The sequence below is a fragment of the Neofelis nebulosa genome, chromosome 3 (assembly GCF_028018385.1).
Source record: "Neofelis nebulosa isolate mNeoNeb1 chromosome 3, mNeoNeb1.pri, whole genome shotgun sequence".
NCBI classification, from domain to species: Eukaryota; Metazoa; Chordata; class Mammalia; order Carnivora; family Felidae; genus Neofelis; species Neofelis nebulosa.
Genome location: NC_080784.1, coordinates 173,539,599 through 173,560,110, shown reverse-complemented (window position 1 = coordinate 173,560,110; position 20,512 = coordinate 173,539,599). Strand labels below are relative to the sequence as shown.

Genomic DNA, 20,512 nt, shown 5'->3' with positions numbered 1-20,512 from the left:
CCAAACGCACAGACCTTTCCCACATGCATAACTGGGCAACAGCTACTTCCTCTGTGTGGTTCAGGTCTTCCCATCCTATTTTCTTTGCCTCCTCCAAGACCATTTCAAATGTCACTCCTCTCCATTCCCTCCATCCCCACCACCCTCGAGGATGTAAGTGCTCTGTCCTCAGTCTCTCTTGGCATTTTGAATTTACCTTTATTATAGCACTTGTCCACTTAAGTTTTAATTTTTCTGTGGGATGAAGCTGAGCATGAGGTCGTTTGTATGCAGGATGTTGCTTCTTTTCTCTCTAATGTAGGATTTTATTCTCTAAGGTCTCAGTTTTATGGGACCTTAGTATGATGAAGCACAGCCATAGCATTCTGCCTTTGCATGGCTAACACATTACCTTTTTCCATGAAGTCATTTCTTCTATAGAGAAAAAAAAGGGAGGGTCAGAGACGTTATTAACTAAGAAAAAAGTTTTTTTAAAAAAACCTCTAGGCCTAAACGATATTAACATTTTCTTTATTATCTTTGGCCCCAGTAGGCTCTTTAAAAGTAGCCAGTTTAAAGGCAATTAAAGGCAGATATCCTGTCATTTTTTTCAGACTTCTGTGAATTTGGAACTTAATGTTAATAGAACATTATATATGCATGAGTGATGAATTGAACAGGTGAAAAAGAATTTTGCTCTTGAGTATCCTGACAGTTTCAGGGTCATTATAAGCTTGTTTCTCCCATTGCCTGTAAGTCCTTGATCAGAACTTGAGCATCTAGGGGGATATTTAATCCTGCTATTATATATTATGTCTGCAATATAATTCATATAAAAGTGCATGCATCTGTATTACAAAAGGGGATTTAAAACACTTTGGAAAAGCTATACAAACTTGTGTTCTTAGGTTATTCCTCTTTGTTCCTTTTCTCCCTTAGATAATTAAGGAATAGCTGCTCTTTGTCTATGGAGGGTCATGTATAACAGGAGCTGAGAATTCATGGCAAGCCGGGGTTTGCTCCTTGTTGCACAGATACCTTGTCGCTGCCTGGACCAATGCCCTTCTGAGCATTCTGGGCATTTAGGGGCACCAGAACAAGCTTGTACATTTACTTTTCTGCATAAATGGGACCCTTTACCAAATTATTCAACTGTTTGCTTTTTTCAGTTATGAACGTATCATAGGCCTCCTTCTCAATACATACAGGATGACCTAATTCTTTTTAATGCTGTATTGGATTGTGCTGCATGGATATGGCAGAATTAACTTAACCACTGCCTTTTGATTGACTGTTCAGTTATTCCCAGTTCTTTTCTTGCTGTTATGAATAATGCATCAATGCAAGTTCTTGCACATACGTCTTGACTACTTGTATAGGTACAACAGGATAATGTATTCAAAGAATTGGAATTGCCAGGTTCAAAGGTATATGTGTTTAAATTTTGGTCGCCAGTGGCAGGGCATACCAAAGGCAGGGTGGTGGAAGGGGTCTACCCCAGGGGCAGGTAATAAGGGAGATCATCACCTGTAGAGAATTTAAAAACAGCAATAAAACCAGTGTAGGTCTGAACTTAATTATCATGATGCGCTGGCAGTGATAGAGTCAGAGTAAGTTCTTAGGGGTGTGTATGGAGTCCATTAGGCAGATTGTGATTCTCACTTTTATGGCAGTACGTAATCCTGAGTTTACATAGTAGATGAGGAATAAAGAATGATTGCACAATGATTACAGAGACTCTGAAATAGTACTTGGCTTACTTCAATTGTGTCATTCTATGTGACCTCTTGGAGTTTTGTGTTTAAATTTAAAGCAGTGAGGCAGAGCACAAACTGCAAAGTATAATATTTTTGATCAAGAAGTGCAAGTTTTAGGGGCATCTGGGTGGCTCAGTAAGTTAAACGTCCAACTCTTGATTTCGGCTCTGGTCCTGATCTCATGGTTTGTAGGACCGAACCCTGCACCAGGCTCTGTGCTGACAGCACGGAGCCTGCTTGGGAGTCTCTCTCTCTCTCTCTCTCTCTGCCCCTCTCCTGCTCACTCTCTCTCTCTCTCTCTCAAAAATAAATAAACATTAAAAAATAAATGCAAGTTTTACTTCATACATGAAACACTTCACTGCATTTGAATAATTTAAAAATTGAAATAGGTTTTTCTTTGAATTGTTACTTGTGTTAAAGCTGAAGAATCGATCACGAAAATAATGATTGTTCCTAACTCTTACACATTATTACTGACACCAATTTTGTCATATAGACTAGAGAGGTTAAAAAGGGATCAGCCTCACATGACGAATAGCTTGAGCAGACACTGGATCCTGTCAGGTCGTCCTCCACAAAGGTATCACTCTTTGGCACATCTCCCAATGGTGAGAATGCCCGCTTAAGGGAGAAATCTTTCAAATGTTGTTAGAAATCAGGATTGTAGTAAGAAAGAAATCATTTACCAGCTGAAAAGTGTTTTGCCAGCTCTTTCTCCTCCTCTTTTACCTTTATTTTAGGATTATGTCTTAGTCTGTTTAGGCTGCTGTGACAAAATACTGCAGTATTTTATTTCTTGCAGTTTTGGAGGCCTGGAAGTCCAAGATCCTGGTGGTAGCAGGCTTGGTGTCTGGTGAGGTCCTGCTTCCTGGCTCATAGAGAGCACTGTCTCACTGTGTCCTCACATGGTAGAAGGGGTGAGGGAACTCTCTGGGGTCTCTTTTATAAGGGCATTAATCCATTCATGAGGGCCCCAACCTCATGACCTATCACCTCCAAAGTCTCTACTTCCTAATACCATCACCTTGGGGTTTAGATTTCAGTATAGGAATTATAGGGAGGCACAAACATTCAGACCATAGAAGATGCTTTGTTTCATCAAAATTGCAGTGGTAGGTAGGCTTACCCCAAATTAGACACAGTGGGAGGGGAAGTACACAGCACTATGAGTGGGCCCAGGGGCCAGACCACCAGGTTCCAGTGCCTGCAGCCCTCCTTACTAGCTTGTCGTCTTGGGCAAATTACTTTATTTCTCTGTGCCTTGGTTTCCCCAGCTGTAAAATGTGAGAACAAAGGTATTAACCATATAGTGTTTCATGATTGATAGGCTAATTTTCATAAAGCATGTCAAATAGTGTCTGGCCATTGTTAAGTACCACATGAGTATTTATTGGTATCCTTTTCTACAAAGAGTCAGACACCCCACTAAGCACGGGAGATAGATTCTTTTTAATCACCTTAAAAATCCTAGGAACTATGCATCAACATCCATATTTTGTTCTTCTGGTTATGCGATTTGCCTAAGGATACTGCTAATCAGCAATGGGGATGAAAATCTGAGACCCTGACTGCAATCTCACCTCTTTGCAAACAATTAAAAATCAGCAATTTCTTCTGTTGAACCTGAAACTAAATCATCTTCACTTCATTCCATGCTCTTGGCTAAATACTCAGAACAAAATACCTTGACTTCTTTTATAGTTTTAGCAATTTGTAAGTTAAGGGTTTATCCTAATTCTAGAGAATTAGAATTAGTGGTTGCCCCTAAAGAGAGATGATCTATCTCGAAGGAAGTTAATGAGAAGGGGAACATCTGTTTAAAAAGGATGTTTATATTAAAACCGGGAGCTATTTGTTGAGTAAAAAGCCACTGATTTGGAATATCTATCTATAAGCCGTCTATATGCACCTTGCATTTGAAATACTGGGGTGCATGAGTGTCTCTGTCCGTTAAGCTTCCGACTTCCGCTCAGGTCATGATTTCACAGTTCCTGGGTTCAAGTCCCACATTGGGCTCTGTGCTAACAGCTCAGAGCCTGGAGCCTGTTTCAGATTCTGTGTGTGTGTCTCTCTCTCTGCCCCTCGTGCTCTTGTTCCAGTGAAATAAAGATTCTAGTAAACAAAGATGGTCCACTTTTGGTGAAAACTGTTTTTTTAAGTAATCTGTACACCCAACATAGGGCTCAAACTCATGACCGTGAGATCAAGTCTCTGTCTCTCAAAAATAAACATTAAAAAAATTTTTTTAATATTAAGTAAATTAAGTATGGGCTGTAAAATGCAGACATCATATATATGTGTGAACTGAAACAGTGCTGAGTCAGCTGATCCAAGTTTCCGGGCCTCGAGTCAGCCACCGGGGCTAAACCACTGTTCTCCGCCTTGGCTTCCTCATGGGGGAAATGAGTGGGTTGAACAAGATGACCTTTTGAGCATCTAATCATGCTAAGTTTCTTTATCCATCAGGGGATATGTTACTTTACATTTTGTTTAGTGGTTACCCAATGATGGGGGAGTGCCAGGAATTTAGGGGAATTCCCAGAATACATGGGCGCAAAATATATTTTAAAAAGTTTGCAAGCTTACTTAATCAAAAGGATTAATATCTAGGGGCGCCTGGGTGGCGCAGTCGGTTAAGCGTCCGACTTCAGCCAGGTCACGATCTCGCGGTCCGTGAGTTCGAGCCCCGCGTCAGGCTCTGGGCTGATGGCTCGGAGCCTGGAGCCTGTTTCCCATTCTGTGTCTCCCTCTCTCTCTGCCCCTCCCCCGTTCATGCTCTGTCTCTCTCTGTCCCAAAAAATAAATAAAAAACATTGAAAAAAAAAATTAAAAAAAAAAAAGGATTAATATCTAAAGAGATATTAAGACATTGTTAAGAAATAATGGCTACCTTGCTAGAGAAGTTGGTAAAACAGACGACTTCTAGAAGAAAAAGTAGAAGTGGTCGACAAACACATGAGCGAATTTTTATTTTTACTGGTCATATATGAAATGCAAATGAGAACAAATCAAATCGGCCAATGCTCTGCCCAGTGGCAGTTGGTAGTGTGATGAAATGAATACTCTCATACACTGCGTATGGAGTTTCATTGGCTGATTTTTTCTCTCTTTCGTTTCAGTAGTTGCACTCATATCTATTTATACTAAAGAAATAATTGTGTATTTATACAAATTTATTTTTAGAATGTTCACCCAGTGTTATTACAGTAAAAATCAGAAGCAGTTTAAACGTCTAACAACAGGCAATTGATTAAATAAGCAATGCTACATTCATATAATGAAACATTATGTAGTCATTAGAATATGTTTGGAGAATCTTAATGATACAGGAAATATTTATGATGTAGATATTAAATTTAAAAAGCAAGATACTAAGCTCCATATAAAGTATGGCATTAGTTTCAGAAGAAAAAAAAAGATGCACTGAAAAAAAGAAACAGGAAAAGGTACGCTAATATCGTGTAGCTTTTGGTTCTAGTTGGCAGTTGGTTTTTTTCCTTTTCTCCTTTGGGTCTTTTAGATTATTCAGTATTTTGAAATGTTCTAGAACGTGTATGTACTACTCAGAAAACAAAACAAAACAAAAAAAAACGGCCTACAGAAAGGATCCAGAAAAAATGAGATAAGTTAGAGTGAGGCCATCTCCAGTCTGATTGGATCAGCAAAGAAAAAGAGAGCTGCTGGTCACCACCCATGACTTGGTTATGTGTGTTCAGTTACAGTAGTGGAGGTGCCAGCACTGGGGTGCTGGGGAAACCCTGGGGTGTGATGGTTTTCTTCATCATAGATGCTGGTTTAGAGCTGGGAGGTCTTGGGCTTGGCGGAGGTCTATCCAGATGTCATGCAGAATTCATATTTTCACAGTAAGTAAACATCCGAAAGAGAGCTACTTTAGGTCCAAGGGGAGAACATAACATCCTAAAGCATAAACTTCCCATTGCCTGCCCCCTCACCTTTGCAGACAAAAAAGACTCCCAGGGCAGACGGTCTCCCTGACTCTCAGAGTCACTTTGGTTTGGGATCTGGTTTTGTGTGGGTAATGCATTTTCACTCTTGAGTTTCTTTCAAATTTTCATTATGACTTTTTTGCTTTTTTGCAAAGAGCTAATTCTGCAGAATTGGGGTAAGGAAGACCAAAGGAAGTCGGAGACTGTAATTACGCTGTTTAGGTAATTGTTCAGGTAATCTCAAAGTAACTTCAAGAGTATCCTTTGGGTAGTGTATTTTCCAGAAGTTGCCCTTACTTCTCAGGGACAGATGATGATATATTGAGATGCAGGTAGAGCTTGTACTTGAAGCTAACGTTTTTCTTTTAAAGACTTGCCTGGGAATCCTAATCCAGGGCCATGGCTTTTCCTCCTCTAGATCCATCCTAAAGGGAGGCGGGCTCCAAGCCTTTGCTCTGTCTACCTTTAGGTCACTTGTTATTCGATGCACCAACATTCTTTAAAATACTTGAAAAAGCTATTGTAGCATAAACTGTACTTTTTAATTTTGGGTGATACTTTTTTTGCATTTTCTCTGTAACTAAAGATGAGAATAAAACTACAGCTTGGACAAAATGCTATAGAAAATAAAAGATTCCACCGTTTAAAACTTTCATCATAAAATTTTTGAAAATATGTTAAAGTAGAGAAAATAGACTAACACACCTGCCATGTAACCATCATTCAACAGCTGTCAACATTTTCCCACTCTTATTTCATCCATCATCCTTACTTCTTGTTGTTGTTGTCTTTTATGGAATAGTCTAAAATCCCAGACAACATATTCAATTCACCTGTCAGATAAGGACTTTAAAAATATGTATGACCACAATATGATTATTGCCTAACAAAATTAGCAGTAGTTCCTTAATGTCCTCTAATACCCAGGCCATATTCAAACTTCTTTGAACATATAAAAAACAGAAAAAAGGACTTAAAAACTCTCGTGAGCAAGAAGAAGAGAGATAGGCTTGAGACAGTGAGAGAAGGTTAAATTACTCAGTTTTGCTTGTCTTCTCTCCAAGATAGACCTTTAAAAAGGAACCAGAAGCCATTCCTAGAAGTAATGTTCAACAATTTAAACTGTCTAAATAAAGAAAAGTTTTGTCTTTGGACGCTGATGGGGACCCAGAGAAATTCTCTATAGCCTCAAGGGAACTCAGATCAGCCTTTTCTTTCCCTTCCAAGCCAAATTTAAAAAACAAAACCATATAGGGGCGCCTAGGTGGCTCAGTCAGTTAAGCATCTGACTCTTGATTTAGGTTTAGGTCATGATCTCACAGTCTGTGAGATAGAGCCCTGTGTCGGGTTCTGTGCTGATAGTGTGGAGCCTGTTTGAGATTAATTTTCTCCCTCTCTCTCTCTCTCTACCTCTATCTCAGAATAAATAAATAAACTTAACAAACAAACAAACACCAAAGTCATACATACAAAACACTTCAAAATTGCTCAAGTAACACAAGCATATTGTGGAAATGTTTTACGGTGCACATAAACAAGGACCAGAAAATGAGAGTCCTACAATCCTAGGACTGCAGACAATCTACCTTACCATGTTGTTATATAGTGTTCTGGAATTTTCATACCTGTGGAATCATGCTGTATATACCGTTTTTAAATCATGCTGTATATACCGTTTTTAAATCTGCTTCTCCCCCCCCCCCCCATTCAACTTAGGAAGACTTTTCCTTGGCCAGTCAACATACTTGCGCACTGCTATTTTAAATTTTTTTTTTCAACGTTTTTAATTTATTTTTGGGACAGAGAGAGACAGAGCATGAACGGGGGAGGGGCAGAGAGAGAGGGAGACACAGAATCGGAAACAGGCTCCAGGCTCCGAGCCATCAGCCCAGAGCCTGACGCGGGGCTCGAACTCACGGAGTGCGAGATCGTGACCTGGCTGAAGTCGGACGCTTAACCGACTGCGCCACCCAGGCGCCCCGCTCACTGCTATTTTAAAGGATATTGATGAATTAGCTTATTCATCCAAGAACCGCCTGTTCCTACATAATTCTCTCCCATTATAAACTACGTAGACAAGAACATGTGTGTAACTGAATATTTCACCCCAAAGTTCATGGAAGTGTAAGAACTATTCTTCTGCCATCACTTGTTCCCTTCCCAGTCGTTCTCATCCCTTGTGATGTGGCCACAGCCCCCTGGGCTCTCTGGAAATCTTTCTGGCTTATCAGCAGGCACGTCATCTGAAATACCGAACTCTTCCTGGTCTCAGAGACCTGTTTGCCAATGGCTTCCTCCCAGGCCCCCAGGCCCCCAGGCCTGGGGCTTCAGAGTTTTCTCACTGTGGGCCTGGATGTGTCAGTTCTGCCTCAGGGATGTGCTGGGGTGTCTCTCCTCCTTTCTGGTCTCCTAGCTCTACATGCCCGAAGTTTCTTTCTTTCACTGGTCATGTTTCTCTTTCTCTTTCATCTTTGTGCATCTCAACTCAATTGTTTTAAGGGTCATGTTCTAATATCCTGGCCTCTACAAAGCCTTTCTGGATTCCTGCCCATTGTAAGCAGCACTTTTTCCTTTGTTGGCATCTGGCCCTTCTTTAGGCACTGTTGAGGTTTATGGCTTGTACTGCCTAATTTAGATTCTAAGTTTTGTGAGGGCAAGGAATGTGTGTTATTCAATTTAGAATCTGCCCCATTTTATGGCACAATGCCCGACACGTAATGGGTACTCGAAGTCTAGTGAATAGGTACTATTTAAATCAAAAGAGAATGGATTAGTAAGAGTATATGTGCAAAAAGCCCCAGGGATTTTAGTTGGCTATAGAGCTCATAGTACATGCTGTTGGTGCTGACAGGCCTGAAACAATTTTGGATTATATGAAAACAAATACAGGAGCATTTCCCATAATTCCCTCTGCTGTCCTCTCCTCTCTCCCCACCTAGCAACCCACAGGGCAGCCTCCTGGAACTACTTTCCACTTCCCCAAACCAGACATGTACTTTCATGCTGCTGGGCCTTTGTACGTGCTTCCCTCCCTCCTTCCCATGCCCTTTCTTCTTCTTTGTCAAAATCTTATTCATTCTACACATCAGATGTCACCTTTGAAACATAGGGTTTCTTTCTCACCACTCTTTTCTCCCACCTCCAGAGAATTAATTGCTCCTTCTTCCGGGTTTTATAGAACTGGTTCATATCAACATCATCACAGCAGTTACTATTTGTGAGCGCTTATTTTGTTCCAGGCAATGTTTTAGGCTCATGATGTATACTAGTTATAATAATCTTACAACAACCCTCCTAGGTCAATAACTATAACAGTAGATACTTCTATAATACTCACTCTGTGCCAGGTACCATGTTGTGTGCTTTGCCTTCACTAACCCATTTAATCCCATACAACAACCTTTGCTAGGTAGATACTCTCATTGTTGCCTATTTACAACTGAAGAAACTAAGGCTTAGAGGGATTAAGTAACTTTCAGGAGATCACACAGCCAGTAGATAGTGGAGCCGGGAGGCAATATGTTTCCCAAATCCATACTCTTAGTCATTATGCTATACTGCCTCTATTGAGAAAGGAACTAAAGCTCAGAGAAGTTAAGTAATTTCCCCTAAGCCACACAGTAAGTGTCAGATGTTGGAGCCAAACTCAAGCTTGCCTGACCCCAGAGTCTTCTTCTTCTTCTTCTTACTTGTCTTGCTCTCTTCTTAACTCTGAACTGCCTCTCTTTATAGCAAAGGTTGTCAAACTTTTTCTGTAAAAGACCGAATAGTAAATAATTTAGGCCTTGTGAGCCATAAGGTCTCTGTTGCAACTTTATGTTGTAGCAAGAGAGCAGTCATAGACCATACATAAATGAAAGAGCATGACTGTATTCCAATAAAATGTTATTTATGGATACTGAAGTTTGATTTTCATATAATTTTCACATGTCATGAAATAATCTTTTGATTTTTTAATCGTTAAAAAATGTAAACACCATTCTTAATTCATGGGTCATACAAAAACAGATGGTGGGTTTGACCTGCAGGGGAGCCATAGTTTGACAGTCTTGTTTGAAGGCAACATCACATCATAGGGTGGTTACATATGCATGTATCTGCCTCTTTGCTCACTCTTTCCTCAAACAATTCAAACTGGGCCCCAAACATGCATGCCCAATTGAGAAAATATGAGTCCTTTGGTAAACGGTTCCTTAGACATTAGGAGAGCATGTGACCTTCTTTGAGTGTGCCCCATGGGGATTGCACACCGAGTTCCAAGCAGTTTTTCAGAATATGCCTTCTATTACTTTGAGAAAAGCCATTAACTACATTTTCCCACCTCTGTAGTTTTGAGATGAGGTTCTGGTGTTCCCTAATGGTGCTCCGGGCAGCTGGCTGGCTGGCTGGCCTTGTGCTTTACTTGGATCAAGCTGAGAACTCTAGACCAGTGGTGGCAATCTGATTATTGTGCTCCTGGGGATGGAAGAGACCAGTCTGGGCAGGGTGGCTGGAACAGAGGAGAGGAAGGGTGCCATGCTCCCTGCTTGGCCTGAGGGTCAGAGGAGCAGGGCTCTTGGCTCTTGGCTTTGAGGCTCAGGGCACTGAGATAATGGGAAGTCTTAGTGCTTGATGGTGCTCCGTTTTAACTCAGTTATGGTGAAATGGAATAGGGTTTAGGCTTAGACACGTAAATACTGCTTAGAAACTTGACTTTGGAGAACAAGTGTTAAAAGTTGCAAACCAGGTGCCTGGGTGGTGGCTTAGTCAGTTAAGCGTCTGACTCCTGATTTTGGCTCAGGTTATGATCTCGTGGTTCATGGGATAGAGCCCCACATTGGGCTCCATGTTGACAGTGCAGAGTCTGCTTGAGATTCTCTCTCTCCTTCTCTCTGCCCCTCCCTTGCTCTCTCTTTCTTTCTCTCAAAATAAATAAATAAGCTTTAAAAAAAAACCTTGCAAACCAGCATCTTGTAAGCAAAGTTTCAGAAAAAAATCCATTTGAGACAGATGATCTTTGTATCAAAATAAACCGAGGCGTGCCTGGCTGGCTTAGTCGGTAGAGCATGCAATTCTTGATCTCGAGGTTGTAAGTTTGAGCCTACATTGGGTGTAGAGATTACTTAAAAATAAAATCTTAAAAAAAAAAAACCAAAACGATTTTCTTCTATGATTTTTAAGGGGAATTTAATCATTATTTGTAACAATTAGAAACATGCCAAGGGGAATTACTAATGCAGGGCTGAGAATGAGTGAAACGAACTCTCGCAAGATAAGACTTAAGATAAAATACTACTTGAAAAGATGTTCATTGCAAAGGCAGTGACCTTATTTTAAAATATACTTTTTCTTGAAGTTTAACCTACATACAGAGAAATGAACACATTGTAGATCTACAGCTTGATGAATTTTCACAAAGTGAACACACTTGGGCAACTAGCTTCCAAATCAAAACACAGCACACTTGTAAAATACCAAACTGGTTCATTTGTAGGATGAGAATAGGGATCTGATTGGAAGAGGTGGCTAAAGAAAAGTGTCTTGAAACTGGGTTTTGTAGAAAGCATAGTTTTATCTGAGATCCTTTGGCTCAGGCTGGTCGGAATTATGGGTGAAGGGTGACACGTGGAGCTGCTGTGGCTTGGAGTCAGACTCTAGCTAGGGCTCACTTTGCCTCTGCCGTGTGCTTGCTGTGTGGCTGTGGGCAAGTCTCTACGGTTGTGAAACATGAATCTCTGTGCAGACAGCAACGATCTTGTTTACCGGGGTGCTCTTGGGACGTACTATGGTGCCTGCCACACAGGAAACCCCAAACAAAAATTTTTTAAATGAATAAAACAACTAATCAATAATACAAATTGCTTGGTACGGTCCCTGAAAGATGTCCAATAATGTAAATAAAAGCCACGAAATGACCCAATGACCCAGTAATACCATGTTTGTGAATATATCCCCTAAGAAATCATCCCACTTAAAAGTAACTTATATATATGTATATGTGCATATATACTTTTTATATGTAAAATAGGACAGATGTGGGGCACCTGGGTGGCTCAGTATGTTAAATGTCCGACTTGGGCTTGGGTCATGACCCACAGCTAGTGGGTTCGAGCCCCTCATGGGGCTCTGTACTGCCAGCTTGGAGCCTGGAGCCTGTTTCAGATTCTGTGTCTCCCTCTCTCTCTGCCCCTGCCCTGCTTGCACTCTGTCTCTCTCTCTCTCTCTCTCTCTCAAATAAATAAACATTAAAAAAAAAAAAAAGCACAGATGTGAGTTAGAATGAAATACTGGGGAACTAACTCAAAGGCTCTGCTAACAACGGAGAATGGCAGTGCAATTATGAATTGTTGAAACAATGGGAAGCAATTTAGCTAAAACCTGGCAAGTGTGTAGACTATATTGAAAATCAGCATTTTAAAACAATCTGAGAAAATGTTTAGAAGACATAGATACGAGTGTATATTTATTAGACAATGAGTAAGAACTTGGAGTGATAAAACTTAGAGACAATTACACTTCTTTTTCTATTAAGTTGCTTAAGATTTTTTGAATTCAGCCCCCCATCCCCCACCCCTGCCAAGGAAAAGAAAGGAAATGAAGCACGCAGCTCCGTTGCCAGATGAGGAGCTCTCCGTGGGTTCACCCACACAGGGCAAGGCCTGTTCTTGCTGTGGTGTCCCTGCTAGGCAGTGGAGGGGCCGCTGATGGAAGGCCCTGGCAGGAGATGTGTTGCTGAAGAACATGATGCTTTCTTAATCACCTAAGTGTGTTAGATTCGTGGTAGAATCAATTTCCTTAATGAATGAATTGGCTGCCGCTAGAGCAGTTCCTTTGCCCAAAGCTCTTTTGAGGAGGATGACATTTAGACGTATTCTCTGTAATCGACAGGCCATTCTTGGCTGATGGCAGCCCTGGTTCACATTTGGCAAAAAAGATAGTTGATGATTCCATCAGCATTTTGAAGTAAGCCGCCTCAATCCAAGCCCAGATAACCTAGAACTTGGCATTAGTTAATAGTGGTCCTGATTTCACCTTAGTTTTATCTAGTGCTCTGTTGTTCTAAGGGGCTGTCTCACAGAATAAAGGAGAGAAGACTTCTAAATGCACAGTTGTGTAGAAGTACAAGCACAAATTGTTGCTGTGTTGTTATAATTTCCACCTGATGCATATCAGCTTCCTGCAGGGAAGGTCAGGCAGATCTTATTCTGGTTTTATAGAGGAGGGATAAGCGTAAGAGGACCAACTTCTTTATCGGGGTGTGATGAAGATTACGTGAGAGGTTCATGGGGACAGATTATGACAAGACAGAGCAGAACACCTGATCCAGCAGTAGGTCAGATCATCAGAAACCGTTTTCAAGAAGAGGTGGGAGCTGGGGGGTGAGTGAAGGGCAGGTCTTCGCAGGCAAATAGAGACGCACTGAGTTTGTCTGAAGAAAGGTCAGTAAGGGAGAGTAGGTACCCATTAGTTGGGATGGGGAATTGAGGCCCAAGTGAAACCAGGATTTCCTACTGGATGTCCCTCAGCTTTCCAGGAGATGAGGCAAATTAGGACACCTCGTCCCTATGCCCTCCTTCTCGTCTGCTTTTGTTCTTTTGCTGCAGTAGACAGAAGATCCTTCCACTGTTGCCCTTGCGAGGGGAAGCCTCACTCCCCTCTTTCCTCTGTATGTGTGAACATCCGGGCCTGTGGAAGGTGTACTTTCTGTGAAAATGGTGAAAAAAAAGAGAAAGGGGGCAAAAATCAAGTTACTGAGAACTGAGAGCTTCTGAGATTAAAAGGTCGTGGATTCCAGTGTGACTTAAGTCCTCAAAGGGTCACTTGGTGGTGTTACTCAGGATGCCATCTGAATTCGCTCTCAGTTACTCTTCTGTGTGGAGAGACACATAAGTGGGTCATCCCTGCCGGTTGGCCACTTGTGCAGTACCACTGAAACCCACATCTATTTTTCACCTACAGGTCCATTAGTTTCTCCTAAAGGGAGGAATTCCACTGAAATCAAGCCCATCAGCCTTCCACACTGACTATGGGACCCACAACGGCTCTTTTGTGGGTACATGTGACACGCCGACTGGAGATGATCTCTCATGTCTATATAGGGTATTGCTCTAACATGGACTGGAGCCCCTCCCCTCCCCTCTCCCAGCTCCATATTTAGCCATCTGCTGAAGGCTACGTGTGTCATCAAAGTTTATCATCTGCCTTTACCGCTATGGAGTAATACAGAGGTTTACATTCTTGTTTTCACCGAGGCAGGTAATAACATTTTCCCTCGTGGCCTCCGTTTTAATAGAACCACAGAGAAAGCTAATTTTGTCAAATTACTTTATAATTTGGGAAACTGAGGCCCTGAGAACTGATTTGATGTGCCTCGGGGTGTTAGAACTGGCTAAGAATGAAGGTCACTGACTCTTTGACGCTTGCTAGGTGGAACAGCTTAGACAGGAATTTCTTTGTTTACATGATATTTTTGTTTTCATGCTACAAGAAGAAATCCCCCTCTTTTTGGTCACGATGGCTTGGTATAAGATACACAGGGCACTGTTTGGCAGAGAAAACTCTATAGTGCCACTTCAAATTCCTCACTTATAATTAACATTTGTTTAGCATTACATTTAGTAATTATTATTTAACAATGCTATTATTAGTAAGGACTACTTATTGTATGTTTGCTATGTGTTGACCATGTACAAATAATATGTTTACATTTGCTAAGGATTCTTTCAAATGCTTATTTATTTATTTTGAGAGAGAGAGAGAGAGAAAGCTCAAGTAGGGGAGGAGCAGAGAGAGAGGGAAAGAGAGAATCCCAACAGGTTCCTTGCAATTAGCACCAAGCCCAAGGTGGGGCTCGATCTCATAAACTGTGATATCATGACCTGAGTCAAAATCCGGAGTCAGACACTCACCCTCCACCCAGGAGTCCTGCTCTGTGCTAAGGAGTGTATACATCTAAGCACACTTAATTCTTTCAGCAACCCCATGATGTAGATATTATTACAACAATTTTCAGAGGAGGAAATGGAGGCTGAGGGACATTAAGAAACTCTGCTAAGGTTGTTGCATGGGTGGTCAGTTGGGAGCTTGGATTCAACTCCAGATCCACCCAACTTTAAAGTGGTGTTCTCAACAATTTCACCTCATCTACTTATTTTTGCAGATACTTACTTAGGAAATTTGGCTTTTACTCAATCAATCTATCAGAAAGATTTTATTTAATAACCAAAAGCCTGACACATGCACATTTTTCCTAGTTCCTCATTGGCATCAAAATGAAACTCAAAAATGTCTTAAAAGGTCTTGGCTCTGGACCAAGTAATGAGAGGATCACAAACGCGTATATTTAAGTCATCTATAGTTCTAAAGAGCTAAGGTCTGAGACCTGACAGAGCCCCCCAGGGGAGACTTTGCTCAAAGGTCTGGTGACGAAGAGGTCAGGGACCATAGTGCATGAGTGACCCAGTGTGAGTCTTCAGACAGAGTCCAGCTGAACATTTGACATCCCAGCCCCCATGCCACAGACATTCAATATTTGGCATTTTAAATAAATTGTAGTGGAAATACATAACATGATGGTTCCCTATAGGTCCCACATGCCAGGTTCTATGCTAAGACAGCCTCTCCACAAGCTGCATACTCACAATAATTTCATGAAGAGGTAATTTTCTTATTCTCATTTTTATGAAGAAACCAGGACTCTGAGAGGTTAAGTAATTTGGCCAAGGTCACCCAGCTCACATATCGTTAAAAAAATGAAAATGCGAAAATCATGTGAATTATGTATTTGATTAACTTATTTGCAAATGCTGTTACGTCTAATTAAACAAACAGAAACTACGGGTTGATAAGAACAAAAATTTCCCGGAAGGCAATGTCAGGATTTAGAGGAGTGATTTTTTAAAAAATTATGTTTTGGGGCGCCTGGGTGGCTCAGTCATTTGAGCGTCCGACTTTGGCTCAGGTCATGATCTCACAGTTCGTGGGTTCGAGCCCCGCATCAGGTTCTGTGCTGACCGCTTGCTCAGAGCCTGGAGCCTGCTTCAGATTCTGTGTCTCCTTCTCTCTCTGCCCCTCCCCCGCTCAAGCTTTGTCTCACTCTGTTTCTCAAAAATAAATAAATGTAAAAAAAAAAAAATTAAGAAAAAAAGTTACCTATGGGTCTGTTTTACATTGTTTTACATATAACAAGTCAGGAAGACAGCCTGTGGGGGAGGTTATAAGCCCATATTGCATTAATAACCTTTACTCTGAATTTTGGTCTGAAAGATTTTTCCTTCGTCTGAAGCTGGTCTGTCCTGTGATGATGTCCCTGAGCGGAAGGGACACCGTCTCCAAAGCTGATCTCATTGTCTGGAGCTCTTACACCTGCAGTGAATGAGAATTTATTTGACCCTTTCTTGAAATTCAGATGCTGTCATATTTGTACAGTCCTATTTAAGAGACAGGCACTGAATATGTTTGCTTTTAAGCCAGTTATTTTATATGACTAGGGCCCAGTGGTGTTCCTGGTGCATACGTAGCTGTTTCGAAACGTTGGAAAGAAAGAACTAATTTAATCCTCACCACATCTCTGAGAAGTGGTTCCTCAGTTTATCGCATTCTTGCAGATGTGTACACAGAGGCTTGGAGATGAAGTCACATGCTCAAAGCTATGTCGTCGTATTGGTTACGGAGCTTGATTTCAGATGCAGAAAACGCCAAGGACAGTGCTCTCTCTATTACATCTGTAGCCAGTTTTTGACAAAACCTGAAAAGAAAAACCACAGCAAAATTTTAGAGTTCTGGTGGATTTCTTTTCTCTGACCTCAGCATGAATTCCCACGTAAACCAAGGACTGGCTGATTAATCAATAAATGAAGAGAAGTGCCTACATTGTCACTCATTACATTTCTCTTTCTTGCAGTTCCCGAAGTAGCTGGGGTCCGTTAGAAACTGAAGCTGCTGTCTGCTGCCTTCTCCACTTCTTGGAGCAGAAGCCAAGAGAGAGCTGTTTGAAGACGCCACATTCACACATCAGGTTGCTATTGAGGTCTTTTTCGTGTTGATATCGGAGCAGTTGCTGGTATTTTTATCATTAGCCTGATTTAGAGATAAAATCAGCTTCTGCTTCTTACTGGGTGGGGTTGTGGGTGTCTGTGCTGGGGTATGTGCCCAGCTTTTCTTGCCAAAGGGAAGAGTGAGTGGACAGTGGGTTGGACTGGCTACACGGAGGTGGGCGTGTTTAATCAGTTTGCCAATGACGAAGTTCCCCGTCATTGAAAAGGGAAAAAGAAAAACTCAATTCCCTCCACCCCCCACCCCCCACCCCCCCTTGTTTTCTCTGTTGCAGTTGAAGACTAGCCGTTGAAGGTTTTCAACATAGATTGTGTCTCCCTTAGATGGACGAGGAGAATTGCTGTCAGGGGTCCTGAGAAACCCCATCTGGTTTTCATTCCTTGTGTTGAATGGCATTTGCTTCAGCAGCCCACTGAGGGCCCTTTTACTTGGGATTCTGAACTTGTAACCCAGAATCCAGGCTGGGAAGATGCTGAGTTCCATCAAGTGTGTGTTGGTGGGAGATTCTGCTGTGGGGAAAACTTCTCTGCTGGTGCGCTTCACTTCAGAGACCTTCCCAGAGGCCTACAAGCCCACGGTGTATGAGAACACAGGTGTGGACGTCTTCATGGATGGCATCCAGATAAGCCTGGGCCTTTGGGACACAGCGGGCAACGATGCCTTCAGAAGCATCCGTCCCCTGTCCTACCAGCAGGCAGACGTGGTGCTGATGTGCTATTCTGTAGCCAACCATACCTCTTTCCTGAACCTGAAGAACAAGTGGATTGGTGAAATCAGGAGCAACTTGCCCTGCACACCTGTGCTGGTGGTGGCTACTCAGACTGACCAGCGCGAGATGGGGCCCCACAGGGCCTCCTGCGTCAGTGCCATAGAAGGAAAGAAACTGGCCCAGGAAGTGAGAGCAAAGGGCTATCTAGAGTGCTCAGCCCTTAGCAACCGAGGGGTTCAGCAGGTATTTGAGTGTGCCGTCCGAACTGCTGTCAACCAAGCCAGGAGACGCAACAGAAGGAGGTTCTTCTCCATTAATGAGTGCAAGATTTTCTAACTTCCCGGAGACTTCGCCCACACTCATTTACTCACCCCAAAGACTAAAGGGACAGGGAGAGCGGACAAGCTGGCAAGAACTGATGCTCCTTCTAGATACATACTGCACAGCACCTCCTTTCGGATACAGTTGTTGATGAGACTTGGCCACTGGCTGTTTTTATGAAATACACTCTAGAAATGGACCGCTTGCCCAGTCCAAATAGAAGGACCTATAATGAAGACTCTATCTTCGATTAAAAAGCCAAAATAGCCTCCATAATTTTGGACAATGAAGTGAGTTTTTCAAAGAATTCCATATTTAAAGACACATTCTATTTAAATAATAGTAAAATGTATATCTCTTGTATATAATTAGTTTTTACATTTGGAAAGTCTTTCCCTACGTGCTCCCACACAATTGTAACCCTATGGGGCTCTGCCAAAGGTCTGTAGTGTTTTCACCTGAAGTAGTAATTTTGTTAACACCACTTGCCTGCTGGATATTACCAGGTAATCAAATTTTGAAGTGACCATAGCCTTATCCTTGCGATTAATTTTCCATCCACCTGTTACTCACTGTTGTGTATAAAATACAGTTCAATAACAAGATTCTTCAATGCTGTCTAATTAAAAATTAACATTTGAAGTAGCTGTCACTCGATTTCTCTGTAATTATATAAAAAAGCATTTCTTATTTATGACACTACCTTTCACCCAAAGAACTCCAGTTATGCACTAAGCATTCCTCCCTCATTTGCCAAAATAGGTGGGAGGAAAACCTTCCAGGTAGGGAATCAGACGGCTTACATGGAGCAGAAGTGAGGAAATCACACTTTCGTTTCAGGAACTGGTGCCTGCTTCTTCCAACACCACAGTTCCTAGCTGGCTGTAGGTCTTGGGAAGAAGAGCAGGCCCAAATTTCTGTGTGATGGTAATTTTGCAAATTCGTTATTTGAGTGCTAACCTGAGGTGGCATGGCAACATCATGTATTAATTTTAGGACCCAATCCAAGCAATTGGGAAGGTGTTGACCTATATGTGCATGTAGGTAAGGGGAAAAATGGAGGAACTTATAATTTTTACTATTTCATGAATATGAAGCACCCGTGTGAAAAAAAAAATTTGCAGAATCCAAGCATAGGGAACAGACAAACTGCACAGCAGTTGTTACGATAATAAAAAGTTATCAGGGGAAGTACTGAAGACAGGAGGATACTTTCCCACCCCGCCCCCACTCCCCATTCTATCTAATGGCTTAAAAGCAATGATCTCATTCAGCTGTTGAAGTTGGGAATAGAGGTCTATGTAACTTGAGAGAGAACTTGTGACTGCAGACACCCAGGTATATCATTTGCTCACCTAACCACGTTTGTTAAAGTACACCATTGTTTTAGTACAGCATGGCCACTGCATACAACGGTAAGAGAGTTGACATAAATGACTATGATTAACTTATATTGGCATACCCAACCTAACCTCTGGTTTCCTTATGTGCTCAGTCCTCTGCGGCTATGCTCAGTACCAAAATCAGGTTTGTGCTTGTCCCCAGATTCCTTTCTCCTTCTCTTCTCTCATTCACATCCAGGAAAGGCCCAGGACCTGGAGTTTAGTCTCTGGAGACCGGAGTTCCCCGGTCTGCCTTCACCCAGACATCCCCAGTCCTCCAGTCCTGTGGCTTATCCTCACCTCTGTGTCTCCCGTGTGCCTGGCTTGAGAGCACCTATATCCAGCTCTCTGCATTGCGTGTCCAGAGGGTTGGAGTGCTTGAAAGCTGACTAGGCAGGGAAGACGAACACAGCTCACCTCTGATTTCCCTGTTGATTCTGACCCTCTCCTCCAACATACAAACAGTATTTTTTATTTTTTATTTTTTATTTTTTTTTAGAGAGAGAGAGAAGGAGAGAGAGAATCCCAAGCAGGCTCCATGCTCAGTGCAGAGCCTGATGCTGGTTCGGTCTCACAACCTGATCATGACTGAGCTGATCATGACCTAAGCTGAAATCAAGAGTCAGATACTTAACCAACTGAGCCACCCAGGCACCTCCAACATACAAACAGTTTAAAATCACTCATTCAGGTGTTTTTTCAGGGACAGGCTTTAGGGTAAAGGGGTATTTAACATGTTAGCAGGAATGAATTTCTACTCCCTAAGATTGGCTGTCCCCAGGCTTTTCATTTTTCTCTTGTCGAAGGGAGGTGGGAGGGTTGTCTGAAAATGGGAGGGCCCAGGTACCTGATGCTAAGTGAAGGAAGAGGAGGTGATTCCACGGTGGAAGGGGAGGAAGAAGGGAAAGTCAGAGATGGCACTCAAATGGCTTTGCCTTCACCCGGGCACATGCACAGATAATAAGCCCTCTGCCTATTGGCAGGAACCAAGCTCAAAGGCTCCCTCTGGGTATGCTCACACTTGAGAACAGGGATCCATGTATAAGCCCTCCCCAGAGACCTGGCAGAACTTGAGGCCAATTAGTGTCTGTCTTCCCTGCTAGACTGTGAGTTCTTGAAGGCAGAGGGAACTCCTCTGCATCTTAGTATCCCCAGGGCCCAGCACAGGGGAGGAATCGTCGCTAAACAAGGTTGTGTTGAGCTGACTTGGAAAGAGAGACAAGAATTGGGTTGCTATGGTGCAAGGTGGTTATGAGAAGGAAGCAGATCCTTGCTAGCCTAGGGGGTAAGAAATGAAAATAGGTCATTTTGTTGGAGTCCATGCAGTGTATGTTCTATGTGTGTGTATATTTGTTTTGCCTGCCTAGATTCAGGCATATG

General features: G+C 42.1%; 2 protein-coding genes and 1 long non-coding RNA gene across 5 annotated transcripts in view; 2 read left to right on the top strand and 1 right to left on the bottom strand.

Annotated features, from left to right (window-relative positions):
* Nucleotides 1-16,678, top strand: part of N4BP2 (NEDD4 binding protein 2) — a 156,279-nt gene extending 139,601 nt beyond the window's left edge. For 2 of the 3 annotated variants that reach the window (XR_009259624.1, XM_058722790.1), the window contains exon 19: nt 16,569-16,678. The gene's annotated coding sequence lies outside the window, so the exon portion shown is untranslated. Of the gene's footprint in view, nt 1-13,624; nt 13,922-16,568 lie in introns of all 3 variants that reach the window. The other variant, XR_009259625.1, reaches the window with a different exon arrangement.
* On the bottom strand, nt 13,252-16,664 carry LOC131507675 (uncharacterized). The gene is made up of 3 exons (XR_009259626.1): nt 16,537-16,664; nt 16,229-16,412; nt 13,252-13,369 (listed from the first exon to the last, which is right to left on the bottom strand). It is a non-coding gene; the product is annotated as an uncharacterized LOC131507675 (long non-coding RNA).
* Nucleotides 16,679-17,123: 445 nt separating the features above from the next.
* Nucleotides 17,124-18,395, top strand: RHOH (ras homolog family member H). The gene has a single exon (XM_058722796.1). It carries the CDS (start codon nt 17,190-17,192, stop codon nt 17,763-17,765), a length of 576 nt encoding a protein of 191 aa, XP_058578779.1. The 5' UTR covers nt 17,124-17,189; the 3' UTR covers nt 17,766-18,395.
* Nucleotides 18,396-20,512: the final 2,117 nt, after the last annotated feature.

What these genes read in the sequence shown, in the direction of transcription:
- RHOH (XM_058722796.1), top strand. Translation starts at nt 17,190, where the DNA reads ATGCTGAGTTCCATCAAGTGTGTGTTGGTGGGAGATTCTGCTGTGGGG.